General features: G+C 37.9%; 1 protein-coding gene across 50 annotated transcripts in view; it reads right to left on the reverse strand.

The window, feature by feature from the left end:
• The window catches only part of SOX6 (SRY-box transcription factor 6), a 571708-nt gene that overhangs the window by 13310 nt on the left and 534031 nt on the right, over nucleotides 1-24367 (reverse strand). For 32 of the 50 annotated variants that reach the window (XM_070626444.1, XM_070626446.1, XM_070626445.1 and 29 more), the window contains 2 exons: nucleotides 6981-7214; nucleotides 4246-4462 (listed from right to left, as the gene is read on the reverse strand). In XM_070626444.1, the coding sequence (XP_070482545.1) occupies nucleotides 4246-4462; nucleotides 6981-7214 (451 nt within the window). The remainder of the gene's footprint in view (nucleotides 1-4245; nucleotides 4463-6980; nucleotides 7215-24367) is intronic. The other 18 variants (XM_070626467.1, XM_070626465.1, XM_070626463.1 and 15 more) reach the window with 1 other exon arrangement.

Below are 24367 nucleotides of genomic sequence, written 5' to 3' on the forward strand. Positions count from 1 at the left end.
TAAAGAGTGTAAGTTGACCCTGATAGAGGCCAGCATTGCTGCATGGTTTCAAAATCACAAGAGTATTTCTGGAATATAGTGTAGCTTTGCCAATTGCAGCAGAATTACACATTCATGTTGGCAAAGCTTCCCTGTTTGCTGATCCTTCAGACATTTACACCATCTATAAATGAAGGCAACAAAGTCTGTTTCATTAGGAGATAAGCCTATTTGTTGCACATCTCTGTAGCTGATATTGCAATAAGTAATGGAAATAATAGCAATCTTTTTACGTTACCCGTTAGAGATTCTAATCCAGCTTTCTCTTCAGGAGGACAATACTGAAAATAGTGCAGCTAGTCTATGCTAATCAATTATATTATCTTACAGGTTTGATTCAACCTCTTTAGAATTAAGATCAAAATGGCAAATTGTTCAAATCACTTATAGCTTAAGGCAGTAGAATATAATTCTTTATAATATGAATATATCCTTGGCACATGGCATTATTTTTCTAGAATAATGATATTTACACTAATTTGGGCCTTACTATATGCCAGACACGGTTCTAAGCACTTTAGATATATTAAATTAACCAATCTTTAGAAGGCTCCAATGTTTTATGTATTATTATCATCCCTATTCTATATATGAGGAAACCGAGGTACAGAGAATTGACGTTTCCCAAGGGCAAGTGGAGAGTCCAGAGAAATAAAGATGGCTATGCATTAGCACCTAGAGCCAGGAAGAAGCAGATGTAGCCAGAACAGTCTGGCTCCAGAATTGATGTTCTTAACCACTACGCTGTACAGCCTCTAAACAATCTGTAGGCTCTAATGGAGAGGTATGTGTAATGGTGAAAAGGACATACGTTTCACATTCACAAAAGCCTGCTTTAAACCTCGGCTCTGCAATTTACTAGCTGTGTGGCCTTGGATAAACTATTTAACATCCCTGAACATTGTGTTTTTCAACCCCATAGTGAGGAAGATACTGCCTATCTTGTAAATTTGTTGTATTTGCAATAATTTATATAATTTACTCAGTACAGTATTATAGCACATAGTAAGTATTCAATAATTTACCATTAATATTACTTAAAAAGTAGCCCCCAATTTAATATTTTATAATATCTGAATAATTCTCTATTAGTTCACAGGTGAATTATTGAATAAGCTTCAAATAAATGGAAGTACACTCGGCCATAGTTCTTTGGGAAAAGACAGCATTGTAGCTATATGCACCTTAATGAGTATCATTTCAACATTAACAGTACTCATCAGAATTATTACAAAATTCTGATAACCTGTCAATCAAAGGGTTAAATCCAAGGTAAGAGCTAACCTTACTCCATTTCCTCTTATTGGTAAGTTCATTTCATAATAGCTAAGTAAAAAAACTAACTCACTGAACTTCTAGTTGTATCGTTGGTAAAATGCATGACATTTTTGAGCACTATATGTAATTTTATTGGCTTGAAAGTTATGCATGTCTTTTCAAAATCAGCTATAAAAATTGATCTCACCCCATTCCCTCAAGAAGTCAATAGCAATCTTTAAATTTCTTGTTTGTTTTTCCCTCTTGTAATAGCCTCATGTCTACGAAAGATCAGTTTCCAAAGATGAACCCTCGGGAGTTAATAATCTATCAAATACAACTACTTAAAACAAAACATGAATCCTTAAGTGGAAATAATACCTGGCTTTATGTAGCAAGTATTACCAACGCAAAGGAGAGTAGTCAGAGTTGAAGATTAAAGAATAAGACATTCTGGTCACGTCCTGAACATCTGTAGCCCTGTTCCACAGTCCAAAAGCATCCTTCCCTATAGGACCTCCTACACTACCGGGAGCAGAATCCACAGTCTCTAAATTTCAAAGCTCTTTTTATGCCACCACACACCACAATCGAAGCCCCTCTTTTCTCTAGGTTCTAGGAGCTCCTCCTCAAATAGCACAGCCGTGCTCGTGAGTGTGCCAGAAGAGGGCTGTGAGGCGTATTCTGAGGCAGCGTGGTCGGGACGATTCCTCAGGCAGCCGGCGCGACAGGGGCAGAGACCTGGACGGAGACTCGTGCTTTCTCATCTTTCAGCGGCCCTGGACCTCCTGAAGACTCCATTTCTTATTTAGAAGATTATGTGATTTGTATATCTAAAATACCTAGTATACAGTAGACAATAAATGGTAGATGCTACTGAGTTTTTTATTTTACATGCATTGCCATGTGTTTAGGTATTTTGATCCAGAGATGTTTCAATACATCCTTTGGTAAAGAGGACTAAATTAAATAGAATTACTGCATCTCATATTCTCAAATAAGCATCAGGGAACTAAAACAGCACCTGTGATAGCCTTCCAGACTATGACAAAGGAGACCCATTCTGCATCCCTAGATACACAGGGGCCACGACTGGAGAGAAGGGTGGGAGCCATAAAGGCTCTCCAGTTTAAACTTTCCATTCTCTCTTCAAAGAGACTACACGTAGAAATATGCCAGCAGGATTAAAAGAAGACAGTTATCACACTCTTAAATCTGTATTTTGTTACATACAACTATACTTCCTAAAGTGCACCATGAATTGGTATTTTTCGTAAATCCCCTAATTAGCATGTAAATAGTTCAATTATATTGCATTGTACTTTTGGTGTTAAAAGTATTACTTTTTTAAATGAAAACATTTATAATACAGAAAAATGTGATAATCCTATTTTGGCACATCTTCATCTGGTAATATATTGGGATCCTCAAATAACAGGGAGGCTTAAGCCTCTCTTTACCTCGAAAAGGTTCTGCCACTGTGTAAAGAAATTCAATGATTATCTAATGTGATAAAATGTAGTTGTACTGTGATAGTAAATCCATACTTAATAGTAATGACAATGATAGGAACTCACCTTTATTTATTGATACTGTACTAACTACTATACAAAGGACCTTTAAAAGCAGTGCCTCATTAAACGCTCTCAACAGTCATATGGGATAGGTACTATTATTTGTTTCATTTCACACATGAGAAAACAGAAGCTTAGAGAAGTTAAAGAACTTGCCCAAGTAGGCGGCACAGTCAGTGTCTGAAGCTCAGCCGTCACTCTCCAGAGCCCATGCTCCTCCTCTAACCCTTGAGCGCATTGTATAGACTCATGACGAGGCTGCTTTAATGGGCCGTTTTTTTTTTTTTTGGTATTTTTGACTATTTACTATTCCAAATTAACTTTATGCTTTTAAACACATGCTTTTAAAGCCAGCTTTTTGTTCCATGAGGTTATTTTTTGAGTGTCCTTAAAAATGAATAATTCTTTCCTTCTCCTTTAAGGCATTTCTTTTCTTCACCTATAGTGAGGCTTTCCTATTTCCCTGGCATAGCACAGCTCCTCAGTTCTCCTTCTGGTTCACAGTGAATACAGCTTCCTTTTTCCTTACTTCACTTCTCTCTCTCAAGCCCTTTCCCAAGTGTCTCTCCAATCTGACTCCAGCTGCCTCAGGCCAGTGCCTCCAGAATGGTCCCCTGGTCTGCCATCTCCCCGAGCTTCTCGGTCTAGGAGTGCTGGGACCTAGAGGCATCTGCGTCCCCACTTATCCTGACTACTGTGGTTACAAGGGGCCTCCTTTAAATGCAGACAGCCAGTCAGCCAAGTCGAAATTTATACCAGAAATCTATTACCTAATTTTTAAACAAAATGACATGAAATCAGACTTGAAGATATCAAAAACATGTCTAGTTTCTGATTTAAGCAAGAAAATCCACATTGTTACTGCTTGCACCACAGAATAATTTACTGCAACAGGAGTTCTGTATCTTACGCCAAAAATGAGGTCCTCTAACCAATGTCAAGGCCAATTATCTTGTGGTAGATCCCACAACAAAAGCAGACTATTGTGATTAGAGTCAGAAGCACCACCCAGAGAAGCTGGAAAGCTTCTGGGGATTTCTTAAGGTTAGTTTTTATTTTTTCTCCTTGTGTGTCTGCGTAAATAAACTACCAGAAACTGTGTGTGTGGGCACTGAACATCTTAGATGAGTTTGGAAGACAATGAAAGGGATGATCAGTTGGGAGCGATCTGTTGTAGGTTTGTTTTGATTTGAGCAGGAGCCATGCTTCAAGGCTGTGTGCTTGTGACACTGCAAAGATTGCCATAGCCGAGCCCCTTCGGTATGTCACAACCTCCTCCTTCCCTAATCTTCTTCCCAAACACACTGCCAGGAGCCATCCTGCGGTTTCTTACTGGGAAGGGAAAGCCTAGGTGGCTAAATTCAGCAACACTTACCCCACAGTAAAGAACTGCCTCATCTCCTGTCTCCGAGACCTCATCAGTTGCTTATACTCCCCAATCCGGAGCTTTTTGCCATCAACAATGCAGGTGCGTTTCGGTCGAGGTTTGTATTTATAGTTTGGGTACTTCTCTAAGTGGATCTTGCTTAGCCGGGCCTGCTCTTCATAATAAGGTTGCTTCTCTTGGTTGGACATGGATTTCCAGCGAGACCCTAGACAGAAAAATAGTCAAGTACCCAAGTGGTCAAGGAACACGTTCCCGGCAAAAACAACTAGATAGACCTTCCCATCGCTTCACTCGCCTGTGCTCGAGTAGCTCCTACTACCATAGACACTAAGCCTCACAACTAGTCTTTTAGACCATAGAGCAAAGAACAATTTTGATAATTTTTGATACATTTATTATATTATTTCTCCTAATAATTTAAAGCTGATGCTACAATAAGTATATTGTTTAAAAACATGTCTTTGCTACTTAAAGACCATCTCCTACACTGTATCTGTCTGCTTCTCTCAAGAGGGTTGAAAACCTAAACTCCCTAAGCAGATGTTCAGGTACGACAGGATTCTGCACAAGCTCTCTTGGTTCCAGAAATTTAAACACCTCCCACACTCCAAGCATCTTTAGTGAAGCTATCCTTTGATAACATGTCAGCAGATGTTGATAGCCTTCCATGTATAAAAACCTACTGTGCACACTGTCTCCCCAGGCCCAGGATAATTAAAAAGCCTAAACTCTACTAAAGAAGTTATAGCTTAGAACCGGAAGGCATCGCTGGAATTATATAGACCATTTTCAAGTACCATAAACGTTCATTCAAAGCTGTACCAATGAAAGTACAAAAATTTTTAATATGGTTTACACAGGAAGAAGGAAAAGTATTCACTTCTCTAATATTGTTTATAAAGAATTATCTAAACACTTGACGAAGAAGGGATGTGTTTTTTTACATGTATCAAATTGCATTTTTGTGTCTCGCTGGTGAATAAAGCGGTAACAGCTGTGCTGACTGGATGTTCGCTATTCTTCAGTGGAGATTTTTCATACATAAACAAATGGGAAAGCTGTACAAATATTCTCTGTAGCCAGCAATATCCCGGTCTGCTTTAAGAGCACACCAATCCCTGTTCTTTGCTGATTGTTGTGCAGAAAGTCTCTGGGCCAGGCCTCTGTGTGCCAGGCTCCCAGCAGCTGAAAGCCCCACTTCACAGAGGATTCTCGGTGCTCTCGAAATGCTTGCGCTTAAAAGTTTACATTTTAATGAATGCACTTACTATACTCTTAATAATTTTTTTTTTCACAGAATCACACCAATAATATAGATTCCCCACAGCTGCCAAAATGGAAACAGGGAGGTTCTGTGCCCATCTGAGAGCTCTCTCATACTGCTACCAAAACGGCAAAAAAATTTAAAAATTGCAAAGTTAGATATCAAACTTTAAGGACAGAGAAACGTTGATTTTCTTTTGAATGCCTATTAATTAGAAAAAAATTTTAATATGTCTATTAGGAGCATTTTGGTTTGAAGGTATTTCAATTAAAAAAAATACACCTATGCACATCCCTGAACCTCTAAAAATAAAACCCCACTTAATTGTAATACTTAGTATCCATCTTGAGATTCAAAAGTCGAAAGGAAAAACTTGTATTTTAAAATTTCACCGCTATTTGATCTTCTGTATGTTTTAAATTTTCTTAGAGGTCACTGGCTCAAAATGTCTCAGAATCAAGTTAAATTATTTATACAGTGACAAAACATGTGTATTTGCGTACGTCCAGATCACTGATATTTACTCAGGTTAAATATTTATTGCTTTTGAACAAAACATTTAAAAAACAAAAACCACAGTTTAAGTCTCTAATGTTTTTCGGCTTCTTAAACGGCTCCCTTTGAGATTTTGTCACATCATGACAGCTTAAACAGAACAGTGCCTTCTGTGTTTTTTCTTTTTAAAGAGGAAACATGTTGACTGTAATGCTGCATGTTGAATAAAATATGTTCGACATGTTGAGCACAATAATTCCAAACTGTATAATCTGCACTGGGCAAGCTTTACACTAACAGAACAAGGCTTCAGTTTAATCCTGAGGAACAAGAGAACCACTCTGGCAATTCACCACAAAACGGGCCTCTGCTCTGTGGTCCATGTGTTCAACTCGCTGCTATGAAATTTGAACTAGTCATATCTTATTAAAGTAAATGGAGTTTTATTTTACAAGTTTTAAAGTTATCATTAGAGGCACTGTTCTACACTCCATGAATTTCACACTATTTGGGGCCTCACCCCTAGTCCTTGATGAGTTCTTTCAGGGAGCCATATGAAGCCAAGACCACTGATGCAGAAAACCGTAGGGTCTATGAGTGTTTCCCAGGTTTCACAGCAACTGATGAATTTAAAAAGACTGAATAAGAAAAGGTGATAACGCTTGTCTCCATGATTCCTGTGGAGCAGTGACCTCTCAGAGTTGCCAAATTCACAGTATTAACACATACTATAAATAGTTTTGTCTCTATGTTTTTAGTCAGTCCTGCCCTGGTACCTGGTGGATGTAATAACTCCTAAACCTAAATGCCACATTGTGGGGTGGGGGACGCAGACATGACGACTAAGTCTCCTGAGGCAGTTTGCTGAACTACATCTAACTTCTGCAAACCACAGGCTCCCTTGGATGTCAAATTATGCTTTCCACTCACGGGGTAGAAGATCAGCATCAGCGGCTGCACTCACCTAAGATTTTGCTAATGTTGGAGTTATGCATGTCAGGGAAGGCCTGAAGGATTTTCCTCCTCTCATCCTTCGCCCAAACCATGAATGCATTCATTGGTCGCTTGATGTGTGGCTCGCTGCTGGCCCGGCCACGGGCATCCCTGTAGACTCGCGCTTCAGCCACAGTGGCACCTCCTGTTGGCCAACAATAATACTGCTGTAGTTTAGCTGCAGAGCCATTCATTGCTTTACTTCCTGTAACGTCAGGGCAGGAAGAACAAGATGGGTGCAAAGCATTATTATCTGGATAATGTAACACAGCTTGCCGCCTGGTTCAGCTGTTTTTCCTACAATTTCCCTCCTTTTAAGTGACCTCTTGGAAGCAGAAGACAGTTCCAAATGACAATTCTACAGGCCCTTCTGATGTAGGCCTCAAAGACACACTGGGCAGAATTAATTTTGCATGTTTTTATACGCCTAGCACATTTTTACTGCAATCAGTTCCAGATGATGATAAAGCAATGACTGGCATCGTTTTATGGTAAGGTTTCCTGCTGTGACTCCTCCCTTCAAGAGCAGACTCTTACCTATCATTATACCCTCATTTGCCAACAATTGCAGCCACTTCAAACTATCTCTTTGCCTCAAATAGAACTCTCTCTCACAATATTGTTCATTGGCCAGTGCTCCTCTCACTGCCTGGAGGCCCTTCTCCTAATTCTTCATGCTAACTCACACTCATCCTTCAAGGCCTATTCAAATGTGGTGTGATTCATGAATGAATGAATTAATTCAATGAAAAGTACCAATTGAACAATTACTACGAGTTAGGCTTTACACCAGGTGCTAGGGATACAAAGGTGAATAAAACAGCCCCTGCTTTTAAGGAGCTCACAGTTCAGAGGGGAGACCCATCCCAAAGAGACAATTATAACAGAGAGTATGAGAAGTGTTGTGACACTGAGGTGAACAGGGCACTAAGAGGACACCTCACAGGATAGTCAGCGGATGCCTCCTAGGAGGGGTGATGCTTAGGCTGAGTCTTGGAGGATGAACAGGAATTAGCACATGAATAGAGGAGGGCAGTAAAGACAGATGGAAGAGTAATTCAGGCCAAAGGAACAGCATCTGCAATGATGTTCTCCAGGCTACATTCATTCCTTTCTTTTATGCTCCATGCTCCAAAGTAGTTACTTGTTTATGTGACTCTCTCTCTAATCTTCCCATTCCATCCCCAGGAACATGAGACCCCTAAAGTTAGTGTTTACGTTGTATTCATTCTTAGATCCCCAGGATTTCTCACATAATAGATACTCAATAAATATTTATTAAGTAAAAGATTGTTTTGTTTTCAACTCATATGCAAAAGTAGTAGACTAACAGGCATTCATTTCAAGGGTCCCAGTATCTTTTTCTGCCATTTAAGGGTAGTTCTTAAACAGTCCTCTAAGAAACTAGGTCTAAATTCCTGATATTTTATAGTTTCCAAAGAGGTGACTCCAGTAACATGCTAGATTGAAAGCCCCTTGAGGATATGGCAGGAACTGGCTCTCATTCACTGCCGTATCCCAGGTTCCAGTAAAGCGCTTGGCATATAGAGTTTCAATTAGTAAAATATGGTAAAGTAATGAATGATTGAATAAATGGATGAATGGACATAGCTCTTGCTTGTTTTCTGCACCCTACCAGCATGACACACTGATGTATGCTTTGCATTGTGGCAGCTGCTAAGTATCACCCTCCAGATTGAGAACCTCTATGGTTAAATGTAAAGTGGTTGGACTGATGGCCTCAGCCAGGGCTTCTACTGCATAAACAGGAAAACCTACTCCCAAAAGTTTAGAAGCAAAATATACATTAAAACCAACATTTCTACTTTTTGGGAAAAGTAAATCCAGCTCAGTGGAGTGATTATACAGGAGCATTTCCCAGTCAATCTCTGGCCCTTCTACCCTGTTCCTAGATACCTTGATTAAGTAGAAATTTGTTTGTGTCAGAGCTAGTAATAAATTAGAACAATAAAGTGCACTATTATTTGGCAAATATGGTCATCATTTATTGCAAATAAAAGACAGGATAAAAAGGCTGAATCGGCTCACCCTTTCAATTCTTTTGTAAACATGGGGGCGGGCACGGGGCCGCTTTCTGAAGACCGTGTGAAAATAACATATCCCATAAACAGCTCTTCTTTTAGGCCCACTACACAGAACCATCCCTTACATGAGAAGCCTCAGATCCCAAGATGCACAACCAATATGCTACCTCTTTGCCACCATACCCACAGTACATTAATTTCATTTAAAATGCACTGACCATACAGGATAAATTGATTTCACTTTATATGGGTTTGACAGCCATGTTTATTGTGCAGTGAAATGTAGTGTAGCTTCCAGCTGACAATATCCATCAACACAGGGCAATATGCTGACTGCTGGGCCAGATGAAGGCATACATTACTCTGGAAGTGAAATACTCATTCAGAGACGACACTGTCTTCGCTTGAGGATCACCATGGTAATTTATGATGCCCTCAGTGCCATTACTTCACAACTGACATGGATTCAGCAATTTATATACTTTCATGCATACACATAAAAGGAGACAGGCTTGTGGAGAGTGTCAGATGCAAAAACATTTCAATATTATTCTAAGTTAACTACTATGCCACAGGTGATTAACATTTGAGATCTGCTTTTACTGTCATAGCTTTCTCTCTACCTCCAGCAAAACCAAATAGTCAGCTTCCATTTATTTATTCATTTAAAAGACGTGTTTCATTGTGAACGGGAAGTTTTAATCTCCCACAGACTGGCAGAGCTCACGTGGACTTTAGACTCTAGTTTTAGCAGATCGTCTACTCCACTCCAATTGATTCTCCCAGACGCGTCACATATGGATCTAACTTCCCTCCCTTTCATCCGTACTGTAGTTTTAGCATGTCCTTCCTACTCTCTTCTACCTTACTAAAATCTACCTTTTCCAAGGAACAGAGCTCAGGTCCCACTCCACCAACTGCCCTACACTGACCTTGCCCCTTCCTCCCATAGCACATATTGTCTACGTGACACTGACTGACACCGACGTGACACAGCAGACCTCTAGGACTCACAGGACCGCTCCCAGAAATTGAGAAATCCAAGTAGAGTACATGGTATAGAAACATGATTTAAGAAAGGGAAAATAGAAAATACTCCAGGGCACTTGCACATCTTTTTCTTGCCTCCCCTTCTCTCTTCCAAGGGGAGTCGACTGAAAAATATATGGGGACATCCTAAGCTAAACTAGGAATTTTTATTGATGAACCAAGATTTGGGAAGAAGAAGAGGCATCCAGGGAGACAAGGGTTTCAAACCACTTTTAAACTTGACCTGATATCTTATCAGAGTCAGAATTTTAAGAAAGCATTAAGAGGCCACAAAGTCAAAAGAATATTTAGAAAGTGTCCTTAACTTCCCTAAACTTTGCTTCATGAAACAAAATAGTTAGGGAATTATTATCACAGCAGTAAAAATATAGATGACTAGATATGTGTGTATAAATTCAGAAATTTACAAATGGAGATTGTATATTATGAAAGCCCTTTTAAACATAAGGAAAATTCTATAAAATACTATAGAATTTTTTTTCAGAAGGTATGCTATTAGTCAGAATATTTGAAGCCTAAAATCCCTTTTCTGTTATAATTAACTTTAAAATCTACATGTCAAACATGACTTCATACTGCTTCATTCATTTTCGAAAATAACATCAAGTTAAAAAAAAAGGCACTTCACTCTAAAATAGCCAACGCTCTGTGTCAGAATCCAGAATTGTCCCAGGGAATGTCTCACAATTCTATGAGGTAGCTTCTTTTACTTTTAATAGCAGAGGAATCATTTGTGAGTTCAGTGTTCATGATGTGCCTTCTCATGGAAAGCAACTGGAAGAAGCCTAGACCCACAGCTCTGTACCTGGAGAATAATGCTTTCCAGCTGACCAAGAGTCTTTGATTATCAGCAACAGCACTCCTAAACAGCAGTCACTGAAAGGCTAGGAGGTCAACAGCACGGCACTAGGCACCAAGGGAAAGCACTAGTCCTCAGTACTCCAGAATTCCTGCTCTCTCCAACCTCCCCGAGGGGGTGTGGATTGATTAATTTAGCCTTCGTCTCCCATATCACAGTTTGTGTAAAGGCAAACTTTCAGTTAGATAAAGAAAGATAGTTAGTCTATGGGGTAAAAATAGAAATTGCCAAGGCAAAGATCTCCTTAGGAATCTGTGATTTAAATGATTTAAAGAGAAGACAGAGACTTGAGTTTTTCCAGGTGGGTTGGAAAGCAGGCCAGTTTAACCATCATGGCCTATGGCAATGGTCCTGAACTAATCCTAGAGAGGCCCCCTTCCTGGGTAAATTCCAAGGGTTATGTGAGTGAATGAGTAGGTGATTGGTGTGGGTTTGTATATATATAAAGTTCTCCCTAAGGAGGAACTCTGGCTAACTCTATAATGTGCCCAGTAATCATTTATTTATGCATTAATTCAGCAAACACTTCTGACAAATTTCAGATGTACCTAGCATTGTGATAGGGTATAAAAAAGAATAATAACAAATGTTATTCATTTGTTTTTAAGGAATTTGGTCCAAGGAGAGAAATAGACACATAAATAGAAAATTATAAAACAGTATAAGTGCTCACAAAGGTAATTTTAAAATACTACGAAAGCAGAGAAGAGAAGCTATTAATGTTGTTGGAATGGACAGAGATGAATATCAGGGAGGCTTCAGAGACGAAGTGGTACTTGAGCAGCATCTGAAAGGAAGAGTAAGAATTTACCGGCAGGTACGAGTGTGAAAGTATTTCAGGCTGGAGAATGAGTGTGAATAAAGGCACAGAATTATAACAAAAGTATGGTAGGTTTTAGGGAATGAAAAGAAGCTGGCTATGGCTTGGCTTATAGAAAAAAGAGAGAGATACTAAGAGATAAATTAGAAAAGTAAGTAGGTGCCAGATTGCTAAGTTCCTTGAATGCCAAGCCAAGAAGTCTTTAAGGTTTTTAAGCAGGGTAGTGGACCCAAGCAAACATGTTCTAGAAGAGACTAAATGGAAACTAAATGAGAAATTACCACAGAACAGTCTCAATGACTCAATGACAGTGAATTGATAATGAAGAATAGAGGAAAAAAGGTGAATAAATACCTGCTCACAGGCCCATTAAAACTTACATTTTATCAGACAGAATGAATGTGATATATGCAAATATGCTGGCACAAAAGATTCTCTTCTGAGACCTAGTTCTGGTAATAGCAGAATAGCTTATATCAGACTAACTTTCAAGCAGATAATAATTATAAACTCTGGAAAAAATATTAAAAAACAACCATTTGAAGTCCCTTAAGATCTACCAAAATTAAGAAGAAAAAGGAGAGGATTCAATCCTAGAAAGAAAGGAATTTCAGAGTGAGATCCCTGTTTTCACAGCTTTCCCATGAGGACACTCCCCAGTCTGCATAGCATGGAGTAGCTAGAATGCAAACAGAAAGTCAGTCTTCATTGGCTGAATGTGTCAGAAGACAGAGTTTGAGGTTTCTGAGTGACTGACCTCTGAACTTCACATGTATAGGGAAGACTCCAATAATTGCAGTGGAAAGTAGGGCTGTAATATGAAAAATCTGAGTATAAATTTCAGCTGATGCCCATATATAGGGAAACAGAATTTGGATTTGAATCCTACCAAGTTAGAGAGGCGTCAGGAACACCTTAGGCTTTCCACTGAAACCACAGAGGGGCCACTCCTTAGAAATACAAACCATACGCCAGGACCAAGAATTGCCCCAGAACTAAGACAAAACTGAAACAGATTCTCCCCAACAGTGCAAAACTAAGCCTTCACAAGTTCAATGGGATCATAAGTAATTTAACTCCTTCCTAGTACAAAAACTAACATTCTTAATACAGGAAGATACAGAAGCCAGAGTTTCTACAATGTATAATCCACAGTGTACAATACATAATAAAAAATTACTAGTTGTTCAAACAACCAGGAAAATGTGACCCAGAGACAAAAAAAAAGTCAACAGAAAGAGAAACTGAGATGATTTAGATAGTGTAATTAGCTGACAAGGACTTTAAAGTAATCATTATAAACATGTTCAAAGACTCAAACGAAAAGATTGTCATAATGCATGCATAAATGGGGGAAACTCAGCAGAGAAATGAAACTACAAAAATAAACAAACGGAAATTCTAGAATGAAAAATATATTTGAGATGGAAATTTACTGAAAAGTCTTCACAGAAGTTTGGAGAAGAGATAGAGAGTCAGTGAACTTGAAAATACATCAAAAGAAATTACCCAGTCTCAAAAACAGAAAGAAAAAAAGCTGAAAAAGTAAATAGAGACTCAGCAATGCATAGAACAATATTAAATGTCCTAAAATTGTGTAATTGGAGTTCCAGAAAGAGAAGAGAGACAGAATCATGACTGAAAAATATTTGAAGAAACACTAGCTGAAAATTACCTGAATTTGGTCAGAAACATCAGCTTACAGGTTTAAGACATTTAGATAAATGCAGGCAGAATTAATACAAAGAAAACCATACCTGGACACTAGTCAAACTGCTAAAAACCAGACCAAGGGAAAATTCCTGAGAAAAAGGACACGTTACATATAAGGTAACAATAATAAAAATGATAGCTGATTATTCATTAGAAACAAGGAAGGCTAGAAGACTATAGAACATCTTTAAAACACTGAAAGAAAAAAAGCAAGCCAATTTAGAGTTTTATCCAGTGAGCACATGCTTTACCTGCAGACACATACCAAAAGAGATATTGAAGGAAACTGTTCAAGATGAAGAGAAAAAGCATCTGATAGAAACTTGGATATAGGAAGAAAATAAAAAATGATAGATATGTGACTAAATAAAACAAAACTTTTTCTTCTTTGGATTTCATAAACAACTGAGTACTGTTTTGAAAAGACAAGGGACTATTTAATACAAAATAGAACGCATGGTGAGATTTATAACACATGAAAAGCTAAAATATGTGAGAACAGAAGCACAGTAGCACAAAAGATGAGGGTAATTAATGGAATTAAATTGTTAAAGTTTGCTTTATTTTATGAGAAGTGGTATAATTTTAATTGTAAGGATACTCAATGAAGGATGCAATGTGAATCACTAGGAAAAATAACTTTAAAAAGAACAGAAAAAAGGACAGCTAAAACGCCAATAGAATAATTCAAATGGAAGACTATAAAAGGATTCAGAGGCCTGCCTCAAGGCCTAGTGGTTAAGTTTGGCGTGCTCCACTTCAGTGTCCTGGGTTTGGTTCCTGGGCACAGACCCACACCACTCATCGGTGGCCATGCTGTGGTGGCAACCCACATACAAAATAGAGGAAGATTGGCACAGATGTCAGCTCAGGGCAAATCTTCCTCAGCAAAAAAGAAAAGAAAAGAAAGAATTCAAAAGGAGACAGTAAAAAGATCAGTGGTTGCCATGGGTGAGGGAGGGAGGGTGAGGAGGTAGAACACAGAGGATTTTTAGGGCAGTGAGAATACTCTGTATGATACCATAATGATGGATATATGTTATTAAATGTTTGTCAAACCCATAGAATGTACAACACCAAGAATGAACCCTAATGTAAACTATGGCCTTTGGGTGATTATAATGTATCAAGGTAGATTCATCAATTATAACAAATCTACCACTCTGGTGAGGGATGTTGATAATGGAAGAGGCTATGGATGTGTCAGGGCAGGGAGTATACGGGAAATCTCTGTACCTGTACCTTCCCCTGAATTTTACTGTGACCTTAAACTGCTCTAAAAAAATAAAGTCTTAGTAATAATAACAATAATAATAATAATAATAATAATAATAAAAGGATTCAATTAACCCAAAGGAAGAAAAGGAAAAACAGAAGCCCAAAAGCTGAGAGAGCAGATAGAGAACAAACAGCAAATTCTAAGACTTAAGCCCATCAAATTCAATAATTACATTAAATATAAGTGAATTAAATAATCCAATTGAAATCAGAGATTTTCAGAATGGATAAAGAGTAGATATCAATAAAAAACAAAACAGACACAATAAAGACAATTTACAAAGCCAAGGGTTAGTAATTTGAAAAGATAATAAAATTGATAAATCCTTAGTAAGACTGATCAACACAAAGAGAAAACAAAAATACCAATATTTGGATTGAAAGAGGAGATTTCACTATAGATACTACTCACATTAAAAGGATAATAAAGGAATATTGTGAATAACTTAATTCTAATAAACTTGACAACTTAGATGAAATGAACAAATTCCTTGTAAGGCCAAACTACTAAAATTCATTTAAGAATAAACAGAAAACCTGAATACTCACAGCTAATAAAGAAATTAGATTTAGAAGCAGCAACCTTCCCACAAAGAAAACTCCAGTCCCAAATGGTTTCACTGGTAAATTCTTTCAAACATTTAAGGAAAAACTAATAATAATCTCACACAAACTAAGAAAGTAGAGGAAGAAAGAACACTTCTCAAATTCCTTTTATGAGGCAACATCGTACCCTGACAGAGATTTGAACATAAACGCAAAAATTCTTAATAAAATATTAGCAAGTTAAATCCAGCAATGTGTAAAATAAATAATAAATCATGACCAAGTAAGATTTATCTCAGGAATGTAAGATTAATCTAACATTTGAAATCAGGCAATGTAATTCACTATATTAACAAAACAAACGGAAAAAACATGATCATCACAATAGATTCAGAAAATAGTTTTGACAAAATTCAATATTCATTCATGTTAAAAACTCTCAGGAAACTAGTAATAGAAGGGAAATTCCTCAGTCTGATAAATAGCATTTAAGAAAAACCTGTAGGACATTATACTTAATAGTGAACTACCGAAAGATTTCCCCCAAGATAAAGAACAAGGCAAGGAATACCCACTTTCACCATCGCTAATCAACGCTCTTCTGTAGATGAAGAAAGAAAAAGAATACAAATTGGAAAAGAAGGAATACTATTTGTATTAAGAGATAATATAATTGTTTACATAGGAAATCCTAAGGAATCTACAAAATAATTTCTAGAATAAATGAATTTAGCAATATTGCGATATACAATATAAAAATACAGAAATCAATTGTATTTCTACATACTAGCAGCAAACAATTAGAAAATAATTTTTTTAAGTTTACATTCATAATAGCAGAAAAAAAATAAAACACAGGAATAAATTTAATGAAAAAAGTGTGTAAGACCTCTACACTGAAAACAATACAATAGTAGTGAGTTAAACTGAAGAAGACCTAAATGAACGGAGAGACACACCATGTCCATAGATCAGAAGACTCAATGTTGTTAAGATGTTAATTCTTTCCAAATTTACCTATAGATTCAACCCAATCCCAATAAAAATCCCCCCAAAGAGGTTTTTTTAGAAGTTGACAAGTTGATTTTAAAATTCACATGAAAAATAAAGCAGTAAGAGCAGCCAAAACAAACTTGAAAATTGGAGGATTCAAACAACCTGATTTCAAGACTTACAGTAAAAAATACTTCGTGACATTGCAAAATCTAGAGTAATAAAGAGTGTGGTGTTGGTATAAGCATAAAGAAATAGATGAGGGGAACAGAACAGAGTTCAGAAGTAAACCCTCACAGACACGGTCAATTCTCAATAAAGGTCTAGGGTGCTGAAGTGGGAAATGATAGTCTTTTCAACAAATAGTGTTAGAACAAGTGGATAAACATGCGGAAAAAAGTCTCCTTTGACCTCTTATCACACACTACCCCCAATAATTGAGACGAATCCTAACAAAAAAAAAGCAAAAACTATAACACTCCTCAAGGAATATGTAGGAGAATATTTTAGTGACCTTGGAGTAAGCTAAGATTCTTAGATATGCCATATAAAGCACTAAATATACAATAAGAATGACAAATTGAACTTTATCAAAATTAAGACTCAGCTCATCAAAATTCATTGTTAAGAAAATGAAATGTCAAAGCACAGACTGGGAAAATATATTCACAATACACATATCTGACAAGAACCTGTATCAAGAATATATAAAGAACTACAAAAACACAACAAAAAAGTAAACAATCTAATTTAAAAATGGGCAAAAGACTTGAACAAACACCTTATAAAAGAAGATATAGTTATGGCCAATGAGCACATGAAAAGATATGACACATCATTAGTCAACAGGAAAATGCAAATTAAAACCACAGTGAGATACCATTTCCCACCCACTAGAATGGATTACAACACTAAATATTGGGAAGGATTGGGGCAACTGGAACTCTAATATATTGGTGGTGAAAATTTAAAATGGCATAATCATTTTGGAAAACAGTTTGGCAGCTTCTTATAAAGTAAAATATAAACTTACCTATGACCTGGCAATTCCACTCCTAGGTACTTACCCAAAAAAATGAAAACTTTTGTCCAGAAATGGATTTACATAAGAATATCATAGCAGTTTTATTCATAATAGCCAAAAACTGAAAATAACTGGAGAATGGACAAATTGTGGTGTATCTATAAAATGGGATACTATTCAAAATAAAACTGTTTCAACTTTCAGTTGAAAAAAAAAGTGAAAACAAAAGAACCAACATAAAACAGAAAACATCAAATAAACAAACAAAAGTGATCTTTTTCTGAAAGGTTCTTTTCTCTGCGAACCTGAGTATACAGCATATTCAGGCCACTGAGAACTCAAAATGATGGTCTTATTTACCAAAAAGAATTATTAAGAAGGGCAAAAAAGCTTATTAATAAAAAGAGACATAAATATACCATTGGGTTACTTGACAATCACAGCATTTTAGACCACTTCAGTCTATCAACAGAATAGCTGATTTTCTCCTGTGGGATTTTGGAAAGAGTTACATGATACATTGGATAGTCCCTTATTAGGGTTAATAGAGAAAATGATAATGAGGGCATCAGAAACAAAAATGTAAAAAAGACGAAGGAATTTTAGGAAAGAAGGAGGGTATTAATACTACACAGGTTGGATTTTTTTCACCACGTTTATCTCGTCAACTCTATCTTAATATTGCAGAGGTCTAATTCAGTGTGTTGTAGGAATGACTGACAGCCGTCTGTCCATGATTATGGAAGTTCTGCTAACTTCACATTCCTGCTTACTGCCAGAATGTGAACTTACTTTCATTACAGGAAGGCTGCTTGGAATTCAAATTTGATTTCTTCTTGAAGGAAAAAAATAGCCAAAAAAAAACTTGGCCATCCTAGTGGTTCACTTGGCAGGAAAATACATTCCATGGCTGAGCAAGAGCCTTCATCATTAGGGAAGTGATGTGTACATCTTCTGAGAAGAGGCGATGCCAGGAGTGAAGAGTATGCTTTGCTCTCTCCGTCTTTTATAAAAGGTTAGCTACAGGGGCCGGCCCGGTGGCGCAGTGGTTAAGTTCGCACTTTCCGCTTCTCCCGGCGCCCCGGGGTTCGCCAGCTCGGATCCCGGGTGCGGACATGGCACCGCTTGGCACGCCATGCTGTGGTAGGCGTCCCACATATAAAGTAGAGGAAGATGGGCACGGATGTTAGCTCAGAGCCAGGCTTCCTCAGCAAAAAGAGGATGATTGGCAGCAGTTAGCTCAGGGCTAATCTTCCTCAAGAAAAAAAAGGTTAGCTACACAGGTTAGCAAAGAAGGACCTACTGATGGGTGCCAGGATTTGAAGAAGGCAAATGCAAAATATGGATACATAATTCTGAGCTAGAGGTTGGTGAAAAAATAGGAACCAGCAGCATGGGAACAAAAGATGAATAACCTGTGGTACTTTGATTAAGGTATTAATCCTTCATTTGTCCGAAGTAGAGGAAGGCCATAAGTAAATTTTCATTTCCCTGTTGTCACCTTAAGGTTTTTCAATCCCACTAAAAACAAATACCCTACCTACCTCAACTATTGAACTTACCTATACCAAGAAATTCACTAAATAAACTAGATAGGTACACAGATGATACATAGATATAGATATAGATAGTATACACATAAAGAAAAAACTCCATGGGACACTTTGGAAAAAGACATTTCACTAATCAGAATACCAAAGTAATTTTTTAAAGAGCAATTTACCTTTTTTGGTATTTTTTTGAGATTAGCCCTGATTAGCCCTGAGCTAACATCTGCTGCCAATCCTCCTGTTTTTGCTGAGGAAGACTGGCCCTGAGTGAACATCCATGCCCATCTTCCTCTACTTTATATGTGGGACGCCTGCCACAGCATGGCTCAACAAGCAATGGGCAGGTGCGCCCCTGGGATGTGGGTCGGCGAACACCAGGCCACCGAGGCGGAACATGCGAACCTAACCGCTGCGCCACCGGCTGGCCGCAGCAATTTACCTTTTTAACCAGACTAGATCAGAGGTCAGTTTCCAGGATAGGAACATCAGATGTGCTAAGTAATTTTACATACAATAATATTTACAAAATGCTTTCAATCAATATATTATCTTAATCCTCTTTACAGTCCTTTGAAATGGGTAGGAGGGTAGATATATTTGTCCTACTTTATAAGTGAGGAAACCAAGGCTCAAAGAGGTTACGTTACCTTTCTCTGAAATAACCAGTTGCTAGTATTCTGCTAACAAGGAGCAGAGCCACATCTAGAACCTAGGTCGTTTGACTTTCAGTCTAGTCCATTTCCCCTACACCAAAGCTGCCCCAGTCACCACTCAGTGGTCTGAAATAACTCTGAATTTCAAAGCCCACCATTCCTTGGCTGGAACATTACTTTCCCCCATGTAAGGATGCTATTTCCCTGCACATCTAAGCCCATTACCAGTTTTGAAGTTCATGCCACTGTCTAATTGGTCTCTGAAATACTGCCCCACCAAAGATGCAAGAGCACGCAAAGAAAGCACTAAGGACTAAAATTATAGCAGGGATTAAAACGATGCTAAATTAACACATTCCTTGGTTGCAGGATTATGAGCAAGTGTTACTGTGGATAAGGCTTCTATTTTTTCCTATTGGAAACGCCATTCTTTTTAAAAGATCAACAAGAAGAACCAAAAGGGAATTCCCTAAGGTCAGCTCTGAGGAAACATAAACCTCTAATTCAATAACTCTGCTACTGCTCTGAAAAAGGGCTTTATTATTGCAACATCCATATGGAGCCAATTGGACATTAATGACTAATCAATCCCTCCCCTTTCTATTCTACTTAAAGTGTCACAAACCATGTTTAGATTAGCCCATTTCCTGCTTCGGATTGCTCAAGATGTCTTTTGTTCTTTCAGGACCAGCCTGATGGAGGCAGCTTAAACAAACACACGAGCGGAGTGGCGCAGGAGTTATAAAGTGCCATATGTGAATGAACAAAGGGGCTATACTAAAGCCTTTTGTGGTATTTGTTAATGTTTTTCATCTGAGCTTAAAAAGGCTTAATGACTTTGTGGTGAGCTGATGCATGTGGCTCGTGGCTTTGCAAAATGAAGGAAATTCTAACCAGTGATGTACCAGTCTGTGTTTTCAAGAGTCTCTTGCTTTCAGTTTTGGTGCCTGTGTTTACTTTTTTTTTTTTTTAATTCTCAAGTTATATTTGCCTTACACAGATAGCTAAACAGAGCCCTTTATCTTGTTTCAACTGTAAGACCGGAGGGCAACAGGGAGAACTCATGTGATTCTTTATTTTAATGACCTGAAAGTAGCAGAGAACATCAAATATTCTACTTATTATCCATTTGCTATTTGTATGCACAGGAGGAAGGCCTACAAGCTGTTGGGCCCAAGGAAAAAGGCATCATTTAAGTTTGAATCAGAGGCCACTATGGATGAAATAAGACAATAATAGGTCCTATTCTATTCCTAAGTTTTCAGGAGAACCAGGCTCAGATTCAAACAGATTCCCTTGGAGAATACAGAGGCTGGTGAAAAGCTGGTAGACTAAATAATTCATGTTGCTCAGCAGCTTCTGGCTTCATCCAACTCAATATACTACACCATAGACACTACATGAAATCAAGAAGCACAAACCAAGATGAAGCAAATCTCAGAGCTAGTTAACAAAGACACTACTAAATCCATCTTCTCGTTTCCATCCTTATCACTCAATGATTTCCGTGGCCTCACTTCTCTGCTGGACTATTATAAATACTGCCCTTCTAAGCTGATATTCTTACTTCCAGTTTTGAATCCCCAGTCTCCACTCAAATACCTCTTCCTAATATCAGCCAGAGTGATCCATCACAAATGCAGTTTTGACCAGTCCACTCCTATATTTAAAAGTCTTCAATGGCTCCCTCATGCCCCAAAGATGAAGTCCAAACTCCTTAGCACAGTCAACAGGGCTCTCCATGACCTGGCTCTCTACCTGTGTGTCCATCTCTAGCTATTTGAAAACCTTTTGCTCTATAATACTGAACTACTTTTCGTTCTCTATATACCATGTTGTTTCATACTAAGAAGTCAGGTTTTCCCTTTTCCTGGAATTTCCTGTCCACTTTGCATTCACTCATTCTTTGACAGGGATCATCTCTGGGTTACCTGGTTTGTCAGGTTGGGCTAAGTATTTTTGGATCCCACAGCACTCTATGCCTTCCTCTACCTTAACATTTACCATTTTTTATCCAAATTACCAGTTGCATGTACCCACCTACTTCACTAGACTGTGTACCCCAAATGGGCAGGGACTGCACTGTGCACCCAGCTGCTTCCCAAGGGTCTGGTACTCAAACTGGCATAAGATAAGTACTCAAATGTCACTGTAGAGAGCAGTGGACATCTTCAAACGTGAAAATTTTAGAGTGAGACTCATGTCTACTACATGTTGCATTAGAATCTGGGAATTTCTGAAATCAGATTTGGTATAAATCCCATTTTATTTCTTATATTCTGTTAAAAACCTTGTCCTACTTGAGCCTTCTGTAAAATAAGAATGGCTTTGATGGGAAAACGCACCCATATTGTTTGGGACTCTGAGACCATTCGTTCTAATCTTACCTCTTTTATTGACTTGCCGCACTGCACAATTCTGAAATCCTAGCCCCACAACTTCCGGGGAAACTTTGAAAGGATGGTAAAGGCAAGTCTGAGCTTTTGGGAAATATTAAATCTGGAAGCTATTGTAATGCTGTAGGGTGTGTGTAAACATATATAACTGAAATAAGTATTCAAACAGGCAGAGGATGGGATCTGATCTTTCCTAGGTTGCAGAGTCCTTATGAAATGGATAAAACACGCTCATAGAATTAGAAAATTTAAACATGAGAGGGATATTAAAGATCATCTAATCCACATTCCTCACTCTATATGAGGAAACTGAGGTTCAGAGAGATTAAACTGCCTGTCTCATGGTTAGTAAAAAGCAAAATCACAATGAACTCAAATGTAACTATTCCCAGTTTCACACTTGCCATCAAAAGGAATTTCTAAAATGGTCAGCTGAATTGTTTCAATAGCATCCAGACTTACCTTTAAAAACTCTTAACAAAATTAATTTAATTGACCGCTCTTCTTCATTTTATTTCACTTGTTTTAGGAAATCTGCCCTTATTAGAATGAGAGATGCAGATCATGAGTGCAGAAGACACTAAATTTTTTTACTAGATTAGGGATATGGAAATAGACAGTATTAGGAGATGGCTCAAAGACTTCGGGCAATCAATTCAATTTTATGGTCTACCAAAATTTCTTCTCCCTGAGAATCTGGTGAAAGCATTTAAAAGGTACCCAATATTTGTGTGGTTTGAAAGATTTTAAAAAAAAAGGTCACAAGTTTCTATTTCTCCTTAAATGTTTCTGCTTTTTAATGAAAACCAACAGGAAAAAGCTACTCCAACAAAGACAACCAACCCAATCAGCTCATCTTGGAGAAAAATGGAAGTCAGTGTGGCTCAGATGCTATGTAGTTAGACAGATCTGGGTTTGAATTCTAGACTTGATCTTTCCTAACTCAGTAATCTTGGGTAAATTCTCCAAACTGTAGTTTCATCTCCTTATAAAAGAGAGTTAATAATCTCCACTTGGCAGGATGCTTGTGAGGATTAAATGGGAATGTAAATTTCCTAGCACAGTAACCAGAACCGAGTTCCCACTGACTAAATAGTAGTTGTCGTTAGAAATAGTAGCAGTAGTAATGGCAAGAGAAGTAGAAGAGTGTCTATTCCAGCACCAAGAATGTAGCAGGTGCTTAACTCATATGTGTTCCCTTTCTAGTCTTTTCTCATACCTGGGTGATGTTTCTGTACTGCACAGTCCTGTTCTCAGGGTAGTTATATAACGAACCCATGAGTTAGCTGGGGAGTGCAATTTACTACTTAATGGAGCCTGTGTTCTGCCCAAAAGCTAAAAATATATTTCAAAAGGGTCTCTGTGATATAAAAGTAAAATGTATCGAATATGCATAAGATCCAACCAAGACAGACCATCTCACATTTCCCCAGATCCCACAAGTGGGAACTATAACCAGACTATGCTGCTCAGTTCGAGCCAGAAAAAAAGGGAAGAGACCATTCTTTTGTGAACTATGGATCAGCTTTTTATAAAGGACTCATTGGAATAACAAAGGATTAGGATTATTGACTATGCGACTGTAACAAATGGAGGGCAAGGAAGTTTCCGGGACATTTGACAACTGTTTTTCTTTCTCCCCTACTAACAGCTCCTTAACTCTGCAGCATGGAGTAGCTATTATCCTTTTTCATTCTGTCCTCACACAGGATCGACCTTCCTCATGAAAAGTGAGCTTATACTGAAGCAGCATGAAGTGATTTCTCTGCCATGAAAGTAAATATATAAATATATAAACCAGTAAGCTGCAATTTGTATTTTTAGTGTAAATTTAAAATGGTTGAATATACTGCTTATGAAATTCTTCTCTCTAGGGCTGAGACTTGGGATATTCGGTTTGAGTTCAGAGTTACTTTTCACAGCCTACTCCTAAATGTAAGCGTGTGCGGTATAACGCAAATGCCGAGGCATTCTTACACAATCTCTTCCCTCTGGTAACATGGCCTAACTGGGGGCATCACGTCTAAGGGTAAGGAACCATTGAACAAAAATAACGGAAAAAATTCACTCTCCCCTAGTGAGAGGCAAAAGTACAAGACTGATGTGTGAGGCGTCGATCAGTCACAGCAGACAAAGTGAAATCATATTTAAATGAGTAACAGACCCAGGAAGAAGAGAGATATTTTTAATATAATTTGAATGAAAACTCTCCTAACACTTACTCAGCTCTCTCAGCATATAATGTGAATAAATACCATTGAACATCCACTTTGAAAGGATATTAAACAGAACAGAGGATAATAAAGAGACTAACATCTCCAAGAAGAACCTAACTGCTGCTTTTCCATTATTTTTAACCTGTATAACATAAGTAAATCTTAAACAATTAAAGGTTAATGTCTGTTTACTTGGTAGTAACGTCCAAATTCCT

The sequence above is a fragment of the Equus przewalskii genome, chromosome 6, assembly GCF_037783145.1.
Source record: "Equus przewalskii isolate Varuska chromosome 6, EquPr2, whole genome shotgun sequence".
NCBI classification, from domain to species: Eukaryota; Metazoa; Chordata; class Mammalia; order Perissodactyla; family Equidae; genus Equus; species Equus przewalskii.